This window comes from Maniola jurtina, chromosome 1 (assembly GCF_905333055.1).
Source record: "Maniola jurtina chromosome 1, ilManJurt1.1, whole genome shotgun sequence".
Lineage (NCBI taxonomy): Eukaryota > Metazoa > Arthropoda > Insecta > Lepidoptera > Nymphalidae > Maniola > Maniola jurtina.
This window is the reverse complement of record NC_060029.1, coordinates 13,071,657-13,089,641: the sequence shown is the minus strand read 5'-3', so window position 1 is coordinate 13,089,641 and position 17,985 is coordinate 13,071,657. Positions and strand designations below refer to the sequence as shown.

Genomic DNA, 17,985 nt, shown 5'->3' with positions numbered 1-17,985 from the left:
TTTCTTTTATTTTTTAACCCCCTAGCCTGTGCCTTCGACAACTATTTGGTATGGTTAGTAACGACTGCTTCTATAACAAACCTAGGAATTCAGTCATTCAAACCATAGAGTTGTTTAAAAACTTGGTTTCAACATCAATAATTTGAACTGTCTTTTCCGTTCTGTTAGACTAGTTTGATCGAACCATCCGGAAAAAGTCCGGTCTGTTGGACTACTTCGGTCTAAATCGGAAGCGTAACATTCTTTCCGTTCTGTTGGGCTGTTAGTACGATTGTCGAACAATCTGGAAAAAGATCTCTTCTAATCTTCTTGATCGAAGTCCAGAGCAGTCAACAGATCGGATTTTTTTCCGGATTGTATGACAATCGCACTCAGTCATGACTGTTTCCCAGATTGTCCGTTCAGTCAAACTAAAAGCCTCACAGCTCAAAACGGAATAGACGGAGTTCTATGTACCTACTTACTCCTACTAGTCATTTCTCATAAGTCTGAACAAAAAAAAATTGTTCTAAGAAGCTGTCATGATACTGGCCATCAAGTTATGAGTTCAAGGGCGTGTTGCGGCCCATAAACATTTTTGCTCGGAATGACCAGTCTAGTGTGAGTACCTGCATAGGGATAGTTGATAGTAATAATTCATTCTTTATTTTCCCGGGAAGAGTAAAAATTGGTCCTGTAGTTTTAAGAGTGCAATATACCTACCTATACTGCACACCAATCCATGGCTAAACAGTACCAGCATTAATATTACTTTTTGGAAAATAAAGGAATTTCGAATAAGAAATAAAACCAATACATCCAAAATTAAATAACTTCTTTTATTTCAGAGTCAAATTTGTTTCCTACATAAACGTGTTAGAATGACGCCGCAACATTAATTGACCATTACACTAATGGTACGCGTCGTGAGCTGTTACTTCGACTTGGTGCATGAGTGGGTTATACCGAGATACGAGTTCGCGCACACCCGCGCCGCCCCGACACCGCGACGCGCGACAGTCGCGTGCCTACTCGCTAACATCCATGACGATTCACCGTATATTTATATCACAGTTACTCAGTAAAGCGTGGTTTCATAACCGACATGCTTCGGAACCCCGCGGAGTCGGGCCGACGCGCGATGTTTTACACTACGCAGTCCTACGACCGGCTTCGATACCGATAGACATATTATCATAATAATATATATTTTAATTAAACTATGCAATTATGATCACAATACCCATGAACCAAACGACGCGATCCGGAACAATCTGCGAATTCTGTAGGTAACCACTACAAACCACTACCGAGCGGCGGCCGCCATAGACGAAGCGAGCCAGCGTCGCGACACGTGTATCGCGGCCTCCGCTGACGCGTCTCGACTACAATCCAATGCCACAAACACCTAATTTTAATCAATAATCAACAATTATCGCCCAACTCTAACACTACACGCATTATTACCATAATATAATACCATCAAGTGGAAAAATAATTTTTGTTCCTCCATCGAAATCAACATTACAACTCCCATGCTCGATTCACATGGCCAAACAAAAATACAAGGCAGAGCACGACGCACCGACACGTGCGAGCGGCGCAGACTCGCGTCCCGACTGACACGCGACAGGCGCGACGCGACCAATTGTCGCGGCGTCCCCTGTCAGCCCGGACGGGGGCTAGCGAGAGAGGCAATGCTTAGTGCTTCCTAATTTTAGCATAAGAATGGAAAAGGGACTTAGAATCTAGAGGTTAGAGCGAGCGCTCGCGTCGGCGCGCCGTGCCGCGACGGTTTGTCCGTACGCTTATAAGAACACTTCATAAAACAGCTTTCTTTACATTACACTACACAATTTACACATTTATAGTAGGTTTACATTTTTACACAGCGATAATAATTGTTTTGTAGTCTTCATTATAATATACTCTATATAGTTTCCGATTGCTAAATATTGTCGCATATTAAGCATGTTGTTCACACAGACACCGCATGGTCGTTGGTGTCGGGAATACTTTTAAATTCACAAAATACTAACGCTAGCTCCGTATCGCCTCCCGTTTACATTATCTAAACGAAATAAAATTAAAATAAAACTTGCAACAAAATATAAGATTAATGTTTTAGAACATCTTATTAGTCACATATTAATTACAAAATCGGTAATCAACCGAGAATTAAAACTAATTTTCATTAATTAAACTAAAGAATTTTTTTAACACTCCTACGAACGGTCACAGTGCGCGGGCCTCGGCTCCGCGATCAATCAAGGAAGAACGAGAGCGCTAATCAAGTTCAACAAAAAATATAAACAAATAAATCTATAAATGCTGACAATGTTGTCTTTTGTCTGGAATGACACTAAAGAAACACTACCAAATTTCAACATATCTCTAAGTGTATAAATACGTTAGAATTTCGACGACCGAAGTGATCAAACCTCTATACAAAACGTGTTAGTAAAGGAAAACTTTAGAACAAAATTATGGCAAAATATTGGCGAAGTGTAGCTCTCCACGAATATTTATAAATTAACAAGGTCAGACATAATAAAACAAACAACCCGCATACAAACAGCCGCCGCGCGCTAATCTTTTACACTACGATGACTCGCTCCATTCACAATAGTGTAACCTAAGCCTAAGCCATTGCTAGGGCCAAAGCATACTCGATACTTTTAGAATCGGCAATCAGCGACGCTGCAGCTTTTGCGACTAACTGCGATCGACCTCGGCGTCACGAAAGTATATTCGATGCTGATTGCTGAATCATGTTTTCAGCAACTTGTCGCATTTCATTTCGATATTTCCACCCTGAAGGGCAAAAGAGCGAGAGGCCGCTCATCAACTAGCTGGTCTGACCAAAAGTCAGACAGAGGGAGTCAAACACGTCTAAATAAAGCATTGAAAAGATGACTACCGATGGAAGCTGGTGGACACAATAGTAGTACCACTATCTTCAGCAATGCAGGAACGATCGCAGTGAGTGAGTGTCCGTTAAAGTTCAATCGCAACGTTTAGCTTTCGAAGAGAGAAAAGATCGACGACAAAAGCTGATGCTAAAAATATCTGGTGTGCTTTAGCCCTTACATAAAAAAATCACGACATTACCATGGGGTACAAAAGGTATATAATTTACATATCATATAATTCTCTAATAAGACAATATTTATCATAAGTTGTAGTATCTCAATGTTAAATATGTAATATTTTATTAAATATGGCATTGCAACTTTGTGACTCGGCTATGCACTGCCATCGATTCTATTTACATTAGTATTATGGTTAGCGCACATTAAGGTGAACCGTTTCATAATGCGAAGGTAATTATATTAATAATCTTTATTAATATGGGTAGCAAAAACTAAATCAGTGTAATTTGGTCAGTATTTTATTTGGAAAACATCAGTATAACATTATAAGGTCACTAAAAGACGGATTATGGATAGAATTTGTTCGGACATCTCTGACTCGATGCCTTATTTCGTTTAGAATTATTCTGAGACGGTATTATGTACGTGAAAAACTTTAATAAATAAAAAAGCTTGGCTTATTAAATAATAATCAAGTAGAATTTTTTTTTACGATTAGGCTAGTATATCGAAAAACCATTTCATATTTGTATAGACCTCGTTTATTACATTAAAAATATAGTTTTGCATACAAAGTGGCAATAGTAAGCGTATGCTCCGCGATTTATTTCTGCAGAATTCTGTGAGTTGAAGTTCATTAATTGAGAATTAATTTAATATGCAGTTTCATTTTATATTACCAAGATTTAGGTGTCACCTGTCATTTTTTTTCCTTAATTGCATGAAATGATCCAGTAATGAAGTGAAAATAAGAAAAAGTTGAGATCAATATTGATTCTTTACCAGAGAAGTTGTTTCATGTCCATTGGAACAATTTGTCTTTTGTTGTTGATTGTACGGAAAACTTTTTCAATTTTCTACCATTTTTCATACTTAACTCAAAACACGTGATTTTGGAGATGTTCAGTAAATTAATCCGACCGACGATATGATAGTGATTTTCGGTTTGTTCAATGCGATGCGTTGTCTAAGATGCATAGGAGAAGTTGCGTTGCATTGCGTCGCCGCACCCAGTGCGTTGCACAGCGGTGTCGTATGCGAGTTGCGGTGCTGTAGCGAGCCGGTCGCGCAACAGTTGCGAGCGCGCAGGCGGTCGCCGCGCGGCTGCGGTGGCGGGCACGCCACTGGCATTATAGGTCCCTGGTGCAAACAACACGAAGGAATGAAAATATGTTTGAAATCGATTTATTCTTTCAGCTATAAAGTAAAAAAAATCAATAAACCAAAATAAAAACATAATTATAATAATATTATCAATTCCAAAGTGAACTTTTAGTGCAAAAACGAAAGAGATCCTTCGGGTTTAAAAAAAAAACAAAACCCACTCGGACGAATTTGTGAACATTTTCTACTAGGTACAAAAATAGCTTGCATATGGATCCCAATTAGAAGGAATTTACTTTTTATTCTAAAAATCAAAAGGATTTTTAAAAGCTTAATATACGCGGATGAAGTGGCGGGCATCAATTAGTGTAAAATATAATTGATGTAAGAGACGCGTGTCCACATCTGGACACAGGTCTTTTAAAAAAGTTACCTTAAGATGTGTCCAGCACCTCCCAGATTCACTTGTAGTTCGCCCGCTGTGTGTATATTGGGTCACTATTCCAGCACATTGGGATGGAATGTCTACAGGTTCTTCAGACAGGATTTTGAAGCACGTCAACCCACGAGGCCACAGTCCCAGGCAAAAGATTAGATAAGAATAGTAAAAAGAACAGTGTAGTGAGACCTTACCTACCTCATCCACTGGTGCTTGGGCTGCAGCGGGTTGTGCGCGGGCGGCGACGGCGGCGCGCTGGTGTGCGACTGCGTGGCCACCCTCTGCACCACCTGCAAAAATTATTTTTTACTTTCACTCTTATGAAATATTAGAAATCGTAATAGAGAGATCTAGCACACGCTGGCTCTTCCATAATAAATAAATAAATAAATCTTTAAGAGCGACACAACATATACTAAGAAAATTATAAGCGACATATAGTTCTTTTGAGATATTGAACGGAGTTTAATACCGAAACCGAAAAAAGTTACTGCTGCAGTCTAATATTACAGATTTTATTACTGATTTCGTATTGGAGTCTAGATACATATATTGAAATGGCGTCAAGGACCGATAACAGACAGAATTCATACAATTACCCATATTTGATATAGAAAGAATTTCAAATACTGATACTAGACCAGATGGAAATATTGATATAACAGCCCGGACCAGAAATACCGATATCGAAACGCACTTCAAAAACAGAACGGTATTCGATACTGATATATACCGGATACTGTGGCATCATTTAATAGCTCACCTGCTGTACGAAGGCTCGCGTGAGGTGCGGCGCGGAGCGCTCGGCCGCGTCGAAGGCACGTCGGAGTTCCTCTATCGCGCTCGCACTGCCCGCGCCGTGCTTGCGCGATAGCTGCAAAACAATACATTTGGTAATTCACCGTACAATATACCGATAAACCATAATACCAATACCATAATATGATAAACATACAGGTTAACAAATGATAAGAAATACATAAGGCTAAGTTGAACTGCAAATATCTAAAAATAAAATTGCAATTTAAGAAACTACCCTCCGATCAACACCTTTCTCCACCAGTTAATAATTAATTAATATTTCAGGTAGCTGACGTTCCTGACATTTATGCCATTGGACCGACTTCTTCTGAAATCTGTATACGGGCTTTATAGTTATCATAAAAAGGAAACTTGCCAAAATTTTTCAAAAAATCCGCCAGATGATAATAAGCGTGTTACGCATACTTACAAAGTTTCACACAACAGATACACGCAAACATTTTGTATATGTATGTCTATTGTAAACTTCATGAAGATTACATAAATACATACCTCATTCAATAGTGGATAAATAAGCTGTTGAAGATACGCATGCCGCCTCACTTTGTTCTCTTCGTTGTTCGCTCCTCTGTGATCCAATGGCGATGACTGAAAACGCGATATTCACTATTATAGTACGGGCAACGTGAATCATAGCTGAATCAGCATGAATCGTAGTTTGAGCTGTGCTTTTGTAGATCAGTTAGTCAGTCAGCTTATTTAGATAATTATCGTTAAACCACGAAATAAGCTTAAAATCATTAATAAGGATTACACTGTCTTGTGTTGTGCTGTTTGATGGGGGTCGTAGATGTAGGTATAGAATAGGCGAACTCCTTACGGCTGTTACTTGTAACAGATTGTTGAACTGTTTTCTTCTTACGCCTTAGAGCCCTAAGGTTTAGGTCCATTTTACCTACGTTTCGATACACGAAATCACCAACAATGCAGAGGCGTGTAAGCTCTTACTGGGTCTACTGTTTTGTATGAAATAAGTAAGAATATGTTCTTACGGCTTTATTGTTATAAACTACGCTGTCCCTGTTGGAGCTCCGTTCCTCTCGCTCCCGCTCCTTGCGCTCCTCGCGGTCGCCGCGGTCCCTTTCCTTCGCGTTACGTTGCTCCACGGGCGTCGACGAAATCGGCGTTTGTCGAGACTGGAAACAATACGATTATCTTATTTTGAGGGTTCCGTACCTCAAAAGGAAAAACGGAACCTAAGGGATCACTTTGTTGTCTGTCTGTCTTAGTGTGTAGCTTAATGTAGGTAGACGGGACTATTGTTGTTAAGCGGCGCGGGCTTGTAGTTGTCGGGCGGGACGTCGCCGCCGCGCACGCTGAGGGAGCCGTTCTGTTTGGGCTCTACCGGCGACTTGGGGGAAGATATAGTACGCGAACTCACAGGTAGCTTGTCGGGAGTATTGTTGTTGAGCGGCGCGGGCTTGTGGTTGTCGGGCGGCACGTCGTCGCCGCGCGCGCTGAGGGAGCCGTTCTGTTTGGGCGCCACCGGCGACGTGGGGGAAGGTATTACTGGAAATCAAAACGGTCATTTGTTAGCTACAAGTTGGTAGGCGTTGCAGTCCATTTGCAGGTTCGCATTACGTTTGTTCATTATCTTCAGATAATAAAAAATAATCATCCAGGGTAGACATTCACGTTTAGCCATGCAGAAGGACCTAGGAATCCACTGCATTGCTATCCCAAGAAAACTATGAATAACTAGCAACCCTGACCTCTTTAGTCCCTATCTCTTTATAAATAGAACTCTTGGGCAAAATTCAATTTTTCTAAGGGGTTGTGCTGGAGTCAGTCAGTGAGTCAGGACTTTTCTTTTTATACAATAATATAGGAGAGAGAGACGTTTACTGGCGTCGTCGACGCAGTGCAGCGAGCGGCGCTTGTCGTCAGCGAGGTGCGCGAGCGCGAGCGGCGGCAGCGGCGCGAGCGGCGCCAGCGGCTGCGCCGAGCGTGCGGCCGAGCCGCCGCGCACCGTCATGATCCACGGCTCGTCCGCCTCGCCGTCGCCGCGGCTGCACTCCTCTCTGAAACAGTTACATTATCCACAACGTTAGACAATATTAATTTACTTCTTAGAGGGTAAATTTTTGATTAGACACTAGATGATTCCCGCAACTTTATCTGCATGGACTTAAGTTTTTTAAAAATTCCGTAGAAACTCTGATTTTCCGGGACAAAAAGTAGCCTATACACGTCTCAGGGATGCAAACTCCATACGCAAATTTCATTAAAATCAAAAATGCAAGACTATGAAACAAAATAGATCTCTGGTGGATTATAGCAAAATAATTTTTTTTATTCCCTCTAACACAACGAAAATCTCCTAGGTTCTATTCTAAGCACATCATGCAACGTGACCTACAAACGTTTCTGCTAATGATTCATTCGTAGCATTTATACAAATAGAACGCTGCAGCGGTTCGGCGAAGGACTAACTTTGATCCTTTTATAATTCGGCCACTCACGCGATTCTATAATCAAGTGGGAATTGATTGCGCTCCTTAAACTGTGGTACTGTGGTAACATGCAACACTAAAAACTAAGGTTAGCAATTTAAAGTATTAATAAAAAATGTGCGTGACCTAGACCCAAAAGATAAGGACTTCTGAAACATGAAATTGTTTATAATCCTCAAGGCGGATAATTACAAAAAATGTCTGCCTACTGTCAGTCTGTATAACAGCTTACAGCTTAGTCGTTAAACCGATTTTGGTAAAATTTGCAACAAAAATAGCTTGCATTGTCACTATTTTATGCTAAATAGTGTTTATTGTATTGGTTTGTCCTTCAATCATATCGCAACGGAGCAACGGACGACTTGATTTTACATGGATATAGTTGAAGACGTTTAGGTATTATGTTGGGTTTAGCGAGGTTTTATCTCGGAAAAATACCCTATTCCTTTATCCACATACATACATCCAAAAATGGCTCACGAGGTATTTCTTAAAACGTAAATCCACGCGGACTAGCCAGTGCAGAGATCAACGAATACTTACGAATCTGAATTTTCCGATTCTGTTTCACTTTCTTCGCTCCTCTGCGCTTTCCACTTCTTATACCTATCAATTAGATCCATTAGATACGAGTTTTTCTTCGCCTTCCGGATGAATTGGAACTTTAGTAACTCTTTCGCCGTTGGCCTCTGAAATTAACGTACAGACATTTTAGCACACAAACCTTTGACTTTTCGGAGTTATGGGCAATATATGAGCAATTAAATATCACTTGCTTTAATGATGAAGGAAAACATCGTGAGGAAACCTGCATGCCAGAGTTGTCCATAGTGCTCTCAAGTGTGAGACTGAGAAGTCTGTGAATCCGCACTTGAACAGCGTGGCGGTCAATGGTAGTGAGGCGGTGATGAGCTGATCATGATGATGATGAGAACACTTCAGAAGGTATATTAATACATGTAATAGCATGTATTAATAATAGTAATATACAGTTATTCTGTATCTCAGCGGCATTCGTCCGAATACAGACGTTTCTTTATGCTTATGAAAAGTGTGTTCGTAGCGCGCTCTATACAAACGTAGTTTGGTTCTCATTTAAATTTTAAACGCAACTGTAACCACCTATCTTACCCCCGGACCTTAGCCAACAACATCACTTACAATCAAATGAGATCGCATTCAAGCAAAGGGTGAATAAAAGTAGGATACAAATTAGAAGGACTGTTAGCTTTGAAATAAAGAACGGATGGAGTCTCTGAGGTTTATTTACCGTTCGACCGTTGGTAATGGTCGAATCATTGACAAAGTTATGGAGTTAAAGTTCATAAGATCAATTAAAATTTTATTTATGACCATAACTTATATATAGGAGCCTACATAAATCCTTATCATTTGACAGCGGAATACGCTTCATTCATTCACCATTAATCCGACCTAGTTGAAAAGGGCCCGTTCGAAATACATTCGCATCATTCAAACTACGTACAATGTACATCAATCACGATCGATCACAGATAACAAAAAGCACTCACATTTCGGGCTTCTTATTTCGACACGCTTCGACGAAATCTTGGGAGTATTGGAATTGGTTGCCGTTTTCGGGAAATATTTTTTGGATGTACGAAACTACTATACAATGGTGAAAATGTAATGAATAACGAGAACCTGCGTTTTTACAGGCTTGAATCATTATTAATGTAAGTGGGAAGCTTGCATTACATGTTGAAAAAATTTGACCAAGATAGTTTTAATCATAAATAGATAAATAGTGGAATCTTAGACAAGTTATATGAAGCGGGCTCGATATTATTTGGTAAATTATTTGACGATTCAAAAGCACTTGTAAAAGTTTATTTGAATAAAAAACTATTCTATTCTATTCTATTCTATGTTTTAGTGAGTACAAATAGCGCGGAGATCTAAACTATGAATAAGTTACGATGTAAGGATTTTCTTGAAATACATATTCAATTGAGGATTTAAGCTCGATACGCTCTGAAAATCAGCGTTGCATTTCAATGTTGCGTAAACCTACATACGTTGATTAATAATAATAATCCATTTCCTTAAGTTGATGGTCAAAATATAGAAAATTCTTTCATCCCTCGTTCAGTCAAACGAACAAGGGCCGATAATTGCGGCAGGAAAAGGTAGAAGCACTTACATTTTCGGGGTCCTTATACAAGTACGCCTCAACGAGCTCTTTGAAAGGTTTTGAATAGCTGGTCAGTTGCAGGTAGGATTTTCTTGGATATTAGCCCCCTTAGTATGAAAGCTAAGATCACCACATTGTTACAATCGTAATTGTTGCGATTGGCTTTAGTATTCTTGCTGCAAGCGTTTCAGCCAATAGCGAGAGAATGTCATAACAGTGATGATTTCGTACATCGCACTGTACCAAGCAGAACATGAAGTGCCAATTGGATTCGAAAAACGGCGAAAGTGTGTACTTACATTTTCGGGGTCCTTATTCAAGCATGCTTCTACGAACTCTTTGAAAGGTTTCGAATAGCTGCCGGTCAGTTGCGGAGGATTGTTCTTGGGTATAAGGAACAATACTCTCATGGGGTGGAGCTCAGAGTTGGGCGGTTCACCCTTCGCTAGTTCGATGGCAGTGATTCCTAGCGACCAGATGTCCGCTTTGCTGTCGTAGCATGACTGTTTGATGACTTCGGGTGCCATCCAGAACGGCGTGCCGACGAATGTGTTCCTTTTGCTAGTTGTATTTGTTAATTGGCCCGCGACACCTGAAAATTACAATAAATGCGTGGGTTAGTAAATTAACTCGACATAATGACAGATTTTCTATATACCCACACTTGCATACCACACTAAAAAACAATCACAAACTAATAATGTTCCTCATTATGCAAAATTTCAAGTGCCTATTAAGTAACTAAGTATCATCACGGTTTTATATTCGAATAAAATTAAGACATTAGTCCGCAGACAAGGATTTTTCTATGTACCAAACTAAAACCTGGAAACTGGTCTCAACTGTAAACAAAAAGTATCTCGAGTCAAAAATAGAATTTAAAAAAGCATACGCGTAAATTGCTCTTTCATTTTTAGACAATGCTCGTCGCGCTATAACAGAGATGACTAAACTCCAAAATGGCGAGCAAACAAAACAGTGGGAACAAAAAATCCTCCTTTCATAACAAACGATATAGCAGTTACAGTTTGAAATATTCTTAAAGGAACAAGACCACTTTGGCACTCGTCCTCTTCGTCTGTGCAGACTCGACGGCACTCTAGATGTCGACTCGGCCTCCCTTCCTCTCGACATAATAAAATAAGTTGGTGGAAATACAGGCGGAGTTTTACATCGGCATCGTAAGTAAACTTGAGTGCATTCAGTGTTGACTCCGACTACACATAAAGGCGCGCGAATGTTTCAAATATTGACTGCTGGCTTTTAGCCAGCCTCTATAGAGATGTAGGGGTAAATTAGGACACCGTCTCTGTGTTGCTGGTGCAGGGAATTCAATTGATTTTAGATAATAATATGAGTAGTTTTAATTAGTACAGACGAGCGACACTTTGTCGACTGCTGCCGTCGTTGTCTCGTGACGGCGATATTCAAATTCAAAATTCAAAATATTTTTATTCAATTAAACTTTTACAAGTGCTTTTGAATCGTCAAAATAATCTACCACAGGTTCGAAATGCCGTTCCTACCGAGAACAACCAGCAAGAAACTCGGCGGTTGCTCTTTTCAAGTACAAATTCAATTTACAATAATATGCCATATAGTCGTCGATACGCATCGACGGCATCCAGCAACACGCGACGACAGCCGCGCCAGGGTATCGACGGCAGTAGCCGACAAAATTGACGCAGTCGACAAAGTGCCGCTCGTCTCTAAGCTCACAGTCCTATGAAGGCGTCCGTCTTAAAGGCCTCTTGCTATAGTTTTATGGAATGCATTAATTTTGTGGTGAAGTTGTGTAAACCTATAATATATGACTGATACATTTACTGTGTATTCAAAAACACCTCATTACACAATTATAACTTACAATAGCTATTATAGCTGGTCTAATAATATCGGTACAAAACCTTTTAGCGCGTAGTGGGGGATGTACCTCATGTATTTCGTAGATAGGTATACAGAAAATAAACAAAAAATCCATTAAGACCGTAGAGATAATACTGTATTCTTATCGCAATGAAGATAAATTAACGCAGACTATTAAAACAACATCGACTCGTCCACCGTTTTACTTCCTCGACTAAATAGCTTTGCAATAAGATCCCAACGTCGATATTAGCCGTAACATAATATCGTTGACTTCATAACAATTTTTCACTTATATTTTTCAAATCGATAGGGAATTTAACCGAAAACGAAACTTCTATTTTATCCGATTTATCAATTTCGTAAAATTTTGAAAATTCATCACAATCACATCATTCAATTAATAAATCAAACATTAGATCAATAATAAATATGTGTAAATTAATCACACTGATGTACGAGAAAATTAGAATAAGTAAATAATAACTACTTACAAAAAGGTACTACTTAGGTAGGTAAATTCATTACTAACTCTAAACCTTTCCGTTTCGAGTTTCTCATTTTATTATAAAAGGAAAAATTGACTGACTGATTACAACTGTAAAACTCAAACCGCTTTGTATAGAAATACCAAGCGAAGTGAAAGATTTTGTGGTGTACAATAAAAGTATATTCATTCATTCATTCAAATAAGAAATTTCATAATATGTAGGTTTCCCTAAGTTCCTACAGACCACCGGGGTGTGACTGCTAGTTTCATAGAAATATGACTGCGACGTCACTGCGCAATGATATTATTATTACAATATAGATATGTTACATGGCACATAAAACCTGTTCTCGCTGATGAATAAGACAGAAGATATAAAATATACGAGACTAAAGAGATAGTTCTACGAAAGCGATCCAAATGCGGTAGTAAACATACGCGTACAATGTGATCTTCATTTTAGATGCGTATGTAACGTATATCTATTTCTTTTTACATAATCCATACTAATATTTTAATCCATACTAATATTATAAATGCGAAAGTGTGTCTGTCTGTCTGTCTGTCTGTCTGCTACGTTTTCACGGCCCAACCGCTGAACCGATTTTAATGAAATTTGGTACAGACATGGGATACGTCCCGGGGAAGGACATAGGCTACTTTTTATCCCGGAAAATCAAAGAGTTCCTACGGGATTTAAAAAAAATCGAAATCCACGCGGGCGAAGCCGCGGGCATCCCCTAGTAATATAATATATCATTGGTTGTAAAACGATCTCGGAAAAATTTTGCTACGCTCTGCTGGTTTAATGGCATCAAAGGTGCGTCCATTAGCCTAACGCTTAATAGCTATGTCACTGAAACTACTCGAAATACCTGAACAAATATTAGCCCAGCGCGCTCAAGGCTAACACTGGCTTTAGATATGCCGGAATTTCACGATAACAGCCTGTTTTCATACTCTGCATTTGTACACAATGTGTTAATTAAGTAAATATAACAGAATTCGATATTTCACTAGCATTTTTATTAAGACTTACTATAAATATGTACTGCCTTTTGAGCTAGTATAGTGTAATCAGTAGTGAAAGTGTAGTGCTAGTAAGTACAATTAAAAGAACACAGGAACGAAATATCACCTAATGAAAACTGATGGAATCTAATAAGTCAAACGATTCTTAGATAATATAAGTTGATGTATAAGTTTAGGTCAATATACTATAACAACCGTGCTATCCCGTACCGGGTTAGCGCGAAGGCTGTAGGGTGTGTGGGGCGTCTCCGACCCAATTGCCATCTCGACCTGTCGCATACTATAGGTACGAAGCAGGAACGTCATCGCACTAACTAGTTTCCATCTAGTTCCTAATAATAATAATTACTGACCTTTGTGAATTTTAAATATCAAAAATATGACTAAACTGTAACAATAACTCACAAAACGCGTAGTCTAAAGAGATCTATAGCGTGGCGCCGGTTTACGTAATACAATAATACCGATCACGTCCAATATGGAATCCCAGAACAATTTCGAATCTCGATATTACTTCCGCAATGTGAACTTTAAGAGAAAGCTAAAGTCAGCGGTAGTAATATATTGAATTCGGTATTTTCTTTTATTAAACACTCGATGAAAATGCCTACCGGCAAGAAAATAAATGAAATTGATAATTTTTAGATTATTACTTGGCTCAACAACGTTTTAGTTTTTATACTTAAGGCTACTTTTTGCCCCAGAAAATTAAAGAGTTCCCACGAGATTTTTCGCGGATGAACTAGCGAGCTAGTTATCTTTAATCTTTAAGCTTTAATTATTATTAGTTATCTAGTATAAATTATTTGTAAAATCTTTCGTCTCACCAAAACCATCAATATTTAGAGAACCACGCGTCACCAGCCTATTTAGAAAAGATAGCTCCTGATGTAGTTACTAATACCTACTTCCCCCGCGTCAAAACTAGGGTCATTCACACATGATCACAACAAACGCCAGAACAATACTAAAAGGTAATTACGATATATCTGACCACCTAAAATGTTCTATGCCTGTACGCTCTACTGCACAATGAGCTGCGGTTAAATTCTCATTGCAACGTAGGTATGCCAACATGTCGCATGCAAAGCAAACGCAAGTCGCGGTTAGGCTTCATTATTTACATTCTGGTAACATACTAATAAGCGGAAACGAACGGGGAAAGCGTTAGATAGTTTTTTATAATTTATTAGTTTTCCTCGCGACTTCGTTCACTTAATTTATAGCATAAAGACTAATAGCACTCGCAGATAATGACGTGGCTACCAGTAAAACCATTTTCAGATCATTGGTCTTATCACTGGATCATTGGTTCCAGAAATTACCCCACGGCTACATGCAAAGGTCCAAACTTACAAACTTTACATCTTTAAAATTTTCAAAAGAAAACCGACTTCAAAAACCAAAAACACTAAAAAGTAGAAAATAATTTTTGTTTAGCTACACATGTAATGTACCTAGGTATGAAGTCGAGCGAGCATATTAAAACAAAATTAGAAATCCAAGAGTGAAGCTCGCCCGACTTCATACCTAGGTACATTACATGTGTAGCTAAACAAAAATTATTTTCTACTTTTTAGTGTTTTTGGTTTTTGAAGTCGGTTTTATTTTTCTTTTGAAATTTTTTTATTTCACAATTTTTAGTGGCCCCACTGTACTATAATATGCTATGCCCAGTTAAAACCCTACTGTTTACTAAGCTTTACTGTTTACTAAGATTACACTGATCGCGAGCAATTTGCTCTTATCCATTGAGGAGTTCTGTTCTCCATCTCCGAAGATATTCATCAGATCTTCACCAAATTTATATGGGACCACCTGCACAGTATACCCTTTCAAACAAAAAAAAAAATTTCCAAATCGGTCCAGGGGTCTTTGAGTAATCGGGGAACATACATAAAAAATCCCGACGAATTGAGAACCTCCTCCTTTTTTGGAAGTCGGTTAAAAAATATATTACTGTAGATAAATAGGTAGTGTTCATATTTTCTTATTTTTTATGCGTTTCTTTTATTATACGTAGTTATTAAATACATGATTTTAATTGTAATAAGTTAAGAAATATTAAATAAGCGGAAGGTTCGACAAAGCTGGTGACATAAGAGTAATTTTAGGAGCAAATATATTGAAAAAATAAAAGTTTTACTGATTCAGTAATAAATTAGCAAATAAAATAAAATTGGTAAATGATAATTACATAATAACACACCAGGAAATTAAGATCTAACAAGAAAACCAGAGAAGAGGAGTAGAGACACTGTATAGAAAAGGTTTATGACAACGTAGCCATCTAACTGGCTTTCGAAAAAACGAAATACTGATTCACACATAAAAAGAAAAACATATTGTTATTGTTGTCAATACTACTATAAATCTTTTTCTTTATACGTGGCATAGAATTGTATGTTTAGTGCGATTTCCACGGCTAATGATTCCACGTACGCAGAAGAAACTAGGCATATCTGGATTATGTTACAGGTCGATTACACGATTAAGCTTGTATGATTTTTAGGGTTCCGTATCTCCAGAAAAAGGGACCCCTATAGATAGGATCACTGTTGTTTCGTCTGTTTGTCTGTCGTGGCTGACAAGACCCGTCAAGGGAATCAAAACCTATCGGGTGATTTCTGTTGACCTAGAATCATGAAAGGCAGGTAACACAAGTAAAGGGAACAATCCAAAAATGATGAATTTGTGGTTACATCACAAAAAAAAAGTGTCATTTCTTGTACCTACATGGTACGGAACCTTTCTTGTGTAAGTCTGACTCGCACTTGACAGGTGTTTATGCATTATTTTAGTATCTATACTTGTACTTGTAGTCCATCTACAGTCAACATAAAAGAGAAATTTACTGACTGTAACGAACAACTCAAACCTTTAGGTCTAGAAACATATTGTAGGTACCTGCATAATATAAGTTTTCGTTATAACCCTTAATCCCCACGAACAAAGGATTTTCACAAATTCCATCCGAGCAAAGCCTGGGCGTGTCAGCTTTAAGTTACTAGCTTTATCATTTCCAAGTTCTTCAACTAAAGTACAACCTCTTACATTGGATGTCAATAGCAAACTAAAATAGTCGTTTTACTACTTAGTTACTCCATTTAAGTATCTATTAGCTTATTTGCTGACCATACCTCTTGTTATATTTAATTAATAATATTGTTGTAACTTGTAACTACTCCAAAACAACCTCCTACTACTCATTGTAAAAGTCGAGGTCTTCAATATAAATGTTAGGACAAGTTTAATGAAATCAATACGTATTTAATTTGTTTTTAAAAACCTTTGGAACCATTTTACATCTACGTACCGTACCAACTCTTAGTAATGTATTTTCATTCATTCAATTTAAATTATGGAAAAGTGAAAAACGACGATATACATAAAGAGGGTGGTAGAAAACAAATGTATGAGTAATTTTGCTAATGAAGAATTAGCGACCGGGTGTTCCCTCAGCCTAAGACTGTATCCAAGGCATATACACGCCCAGTCTAATATGATGGTGATAATGATAATATGATGAAAATAAACTCACCGAAATCAGCTAATTTAACATCTCCCATTTCGCTCAGCAGTACGTTAGCAGCCTTAATGTCCCTATGAAGTTTCCTTTCCGAGTGCAGGTAGTCTAGCCCTCGCAGCACCTCTCGCAGGATGACTGCTATGTGCATTTCTTCAAAACTACCCGCCTTCATCAGGTCCAACGCCGACCCACCGCCGAGATATTCCATGATAATCCATAGTTTTGTTCCCTGGAAAGAGGAAGATTAACTTTTAGTAGGAAAACTTAAAGTTTCAAGACAGAATATCTAAAACAGATTTTTCAAAGCAGTTAATATGTTTAGATACCAGAACCTTTATTGCTGTCTCTTAGGCTACTAATTAGTGAAATTCCAAGGTAAAATTAAAATCCATAATTCACACTTTTTCATACTTCTCTAATATTTGTAGGTATATTATGTAAAATTGAGAAACAGAATCTTATAATCCGATTTGAATTCCCCTTGACTTTGAAAGTCAGTACCACTGCACTTACAAACTTACGTAGGTTAGTTACCTACGTAAGGGTAAGCAATAAACATTTATTAATAACAGGAGCTAATTAATAGAGCTAGACTCTATAAATCTCTATAATATTAATACCTATTTCTCGATTATTATCAGACTTCAAAAGTAAACTTCTTGTCCAACGAACTCGTAATCAGTGGTCAAGTTTGTTGATTATTGACAAACAAATACCACGTAGTGTAATTTCCATCGTATGATCTTTTCGAGATAAAACCATATCTGAAGCATGTCACTCAATACTGATAACCTAGTAGTTCAGACGCTTAAACAAACAGCACCATCCAGTTATCGTCCGTAGTACGTATTAACCTTGACATTTTGGCGACGAGTTATTTGCGTAAATGTCACCAACGCCCTATTTGGGGAGATTGTGGTATTTTCTAATATTACGGCTGAATGTTTCATCGGATTTTTATAATCAATTTTTTTTATCTTTCCTTTGTCATTTACCTTCTATTTAAATGTAGGTAAACAAAATT

General features: G+C 38.2%; 1 protein-coding gene across 3 annotated transcripts in view; it reads right to left on the bottom strand.

Annotated features, from left to right (window-relative positions):
- Window positions 1–797: 797 nt before the first annotated feature.
- The window catches only part of LOC123876342 (serine/threonine-protein kinase 26), a 164,837-nt gene continuing 147,649 nt past the window's right edge, over window positions 798–17,985 (bottom strand). For 2 of the 3 annotated variants that reach the window (XM_045922753.1, XM_045922601.1), the window contains exons 3-12: window positions 16,974–17,190; window positions 10,344–10,636; window positions 8,433–8,578; window positions 7,282–7,457; window positions 6,818–6,945; window positions 6,429–6,572; window positions 5,929–6,024; window positions 5,378–5,488; window positions 4,813–4,904; window positions 798–4,211 (exon numbers count right to left, since the gene is read on the bottom strand). In XM_045922753.1, coding sequence (XP_045778709.1) covers window positions 4,202–4,211; window positions 4,813–4,904; window positions 5,378–5,488; window positions 5,929–6,024; window positions 6,429–6,572; window positions 6,818–6,945; window positions 7,282–7,457; window positions 8,433–8,578; window positions 10,344–10,636; window positions 16,974–17,190 — 1,413 coding nt within the window. In that variant the 3' untranslated portion in view covers window positions 798–4,201. Of the gene's footprint in view, window positions 4,212–4,808; window positions 4,905–5,377; window positions 5,489–5,928; window positions 6,025–6,428; window positions 6,573–6,817; window positions 6,946–7,281; window positions 7,458–8,432; window positions 8,579–10,343; window positions 10,637–16,973; window positions 17,191–17,985 lie in introns of all 3 variants that reach the window. The other variant, XM_045922680.1, reaches the window with a different exon arrangement.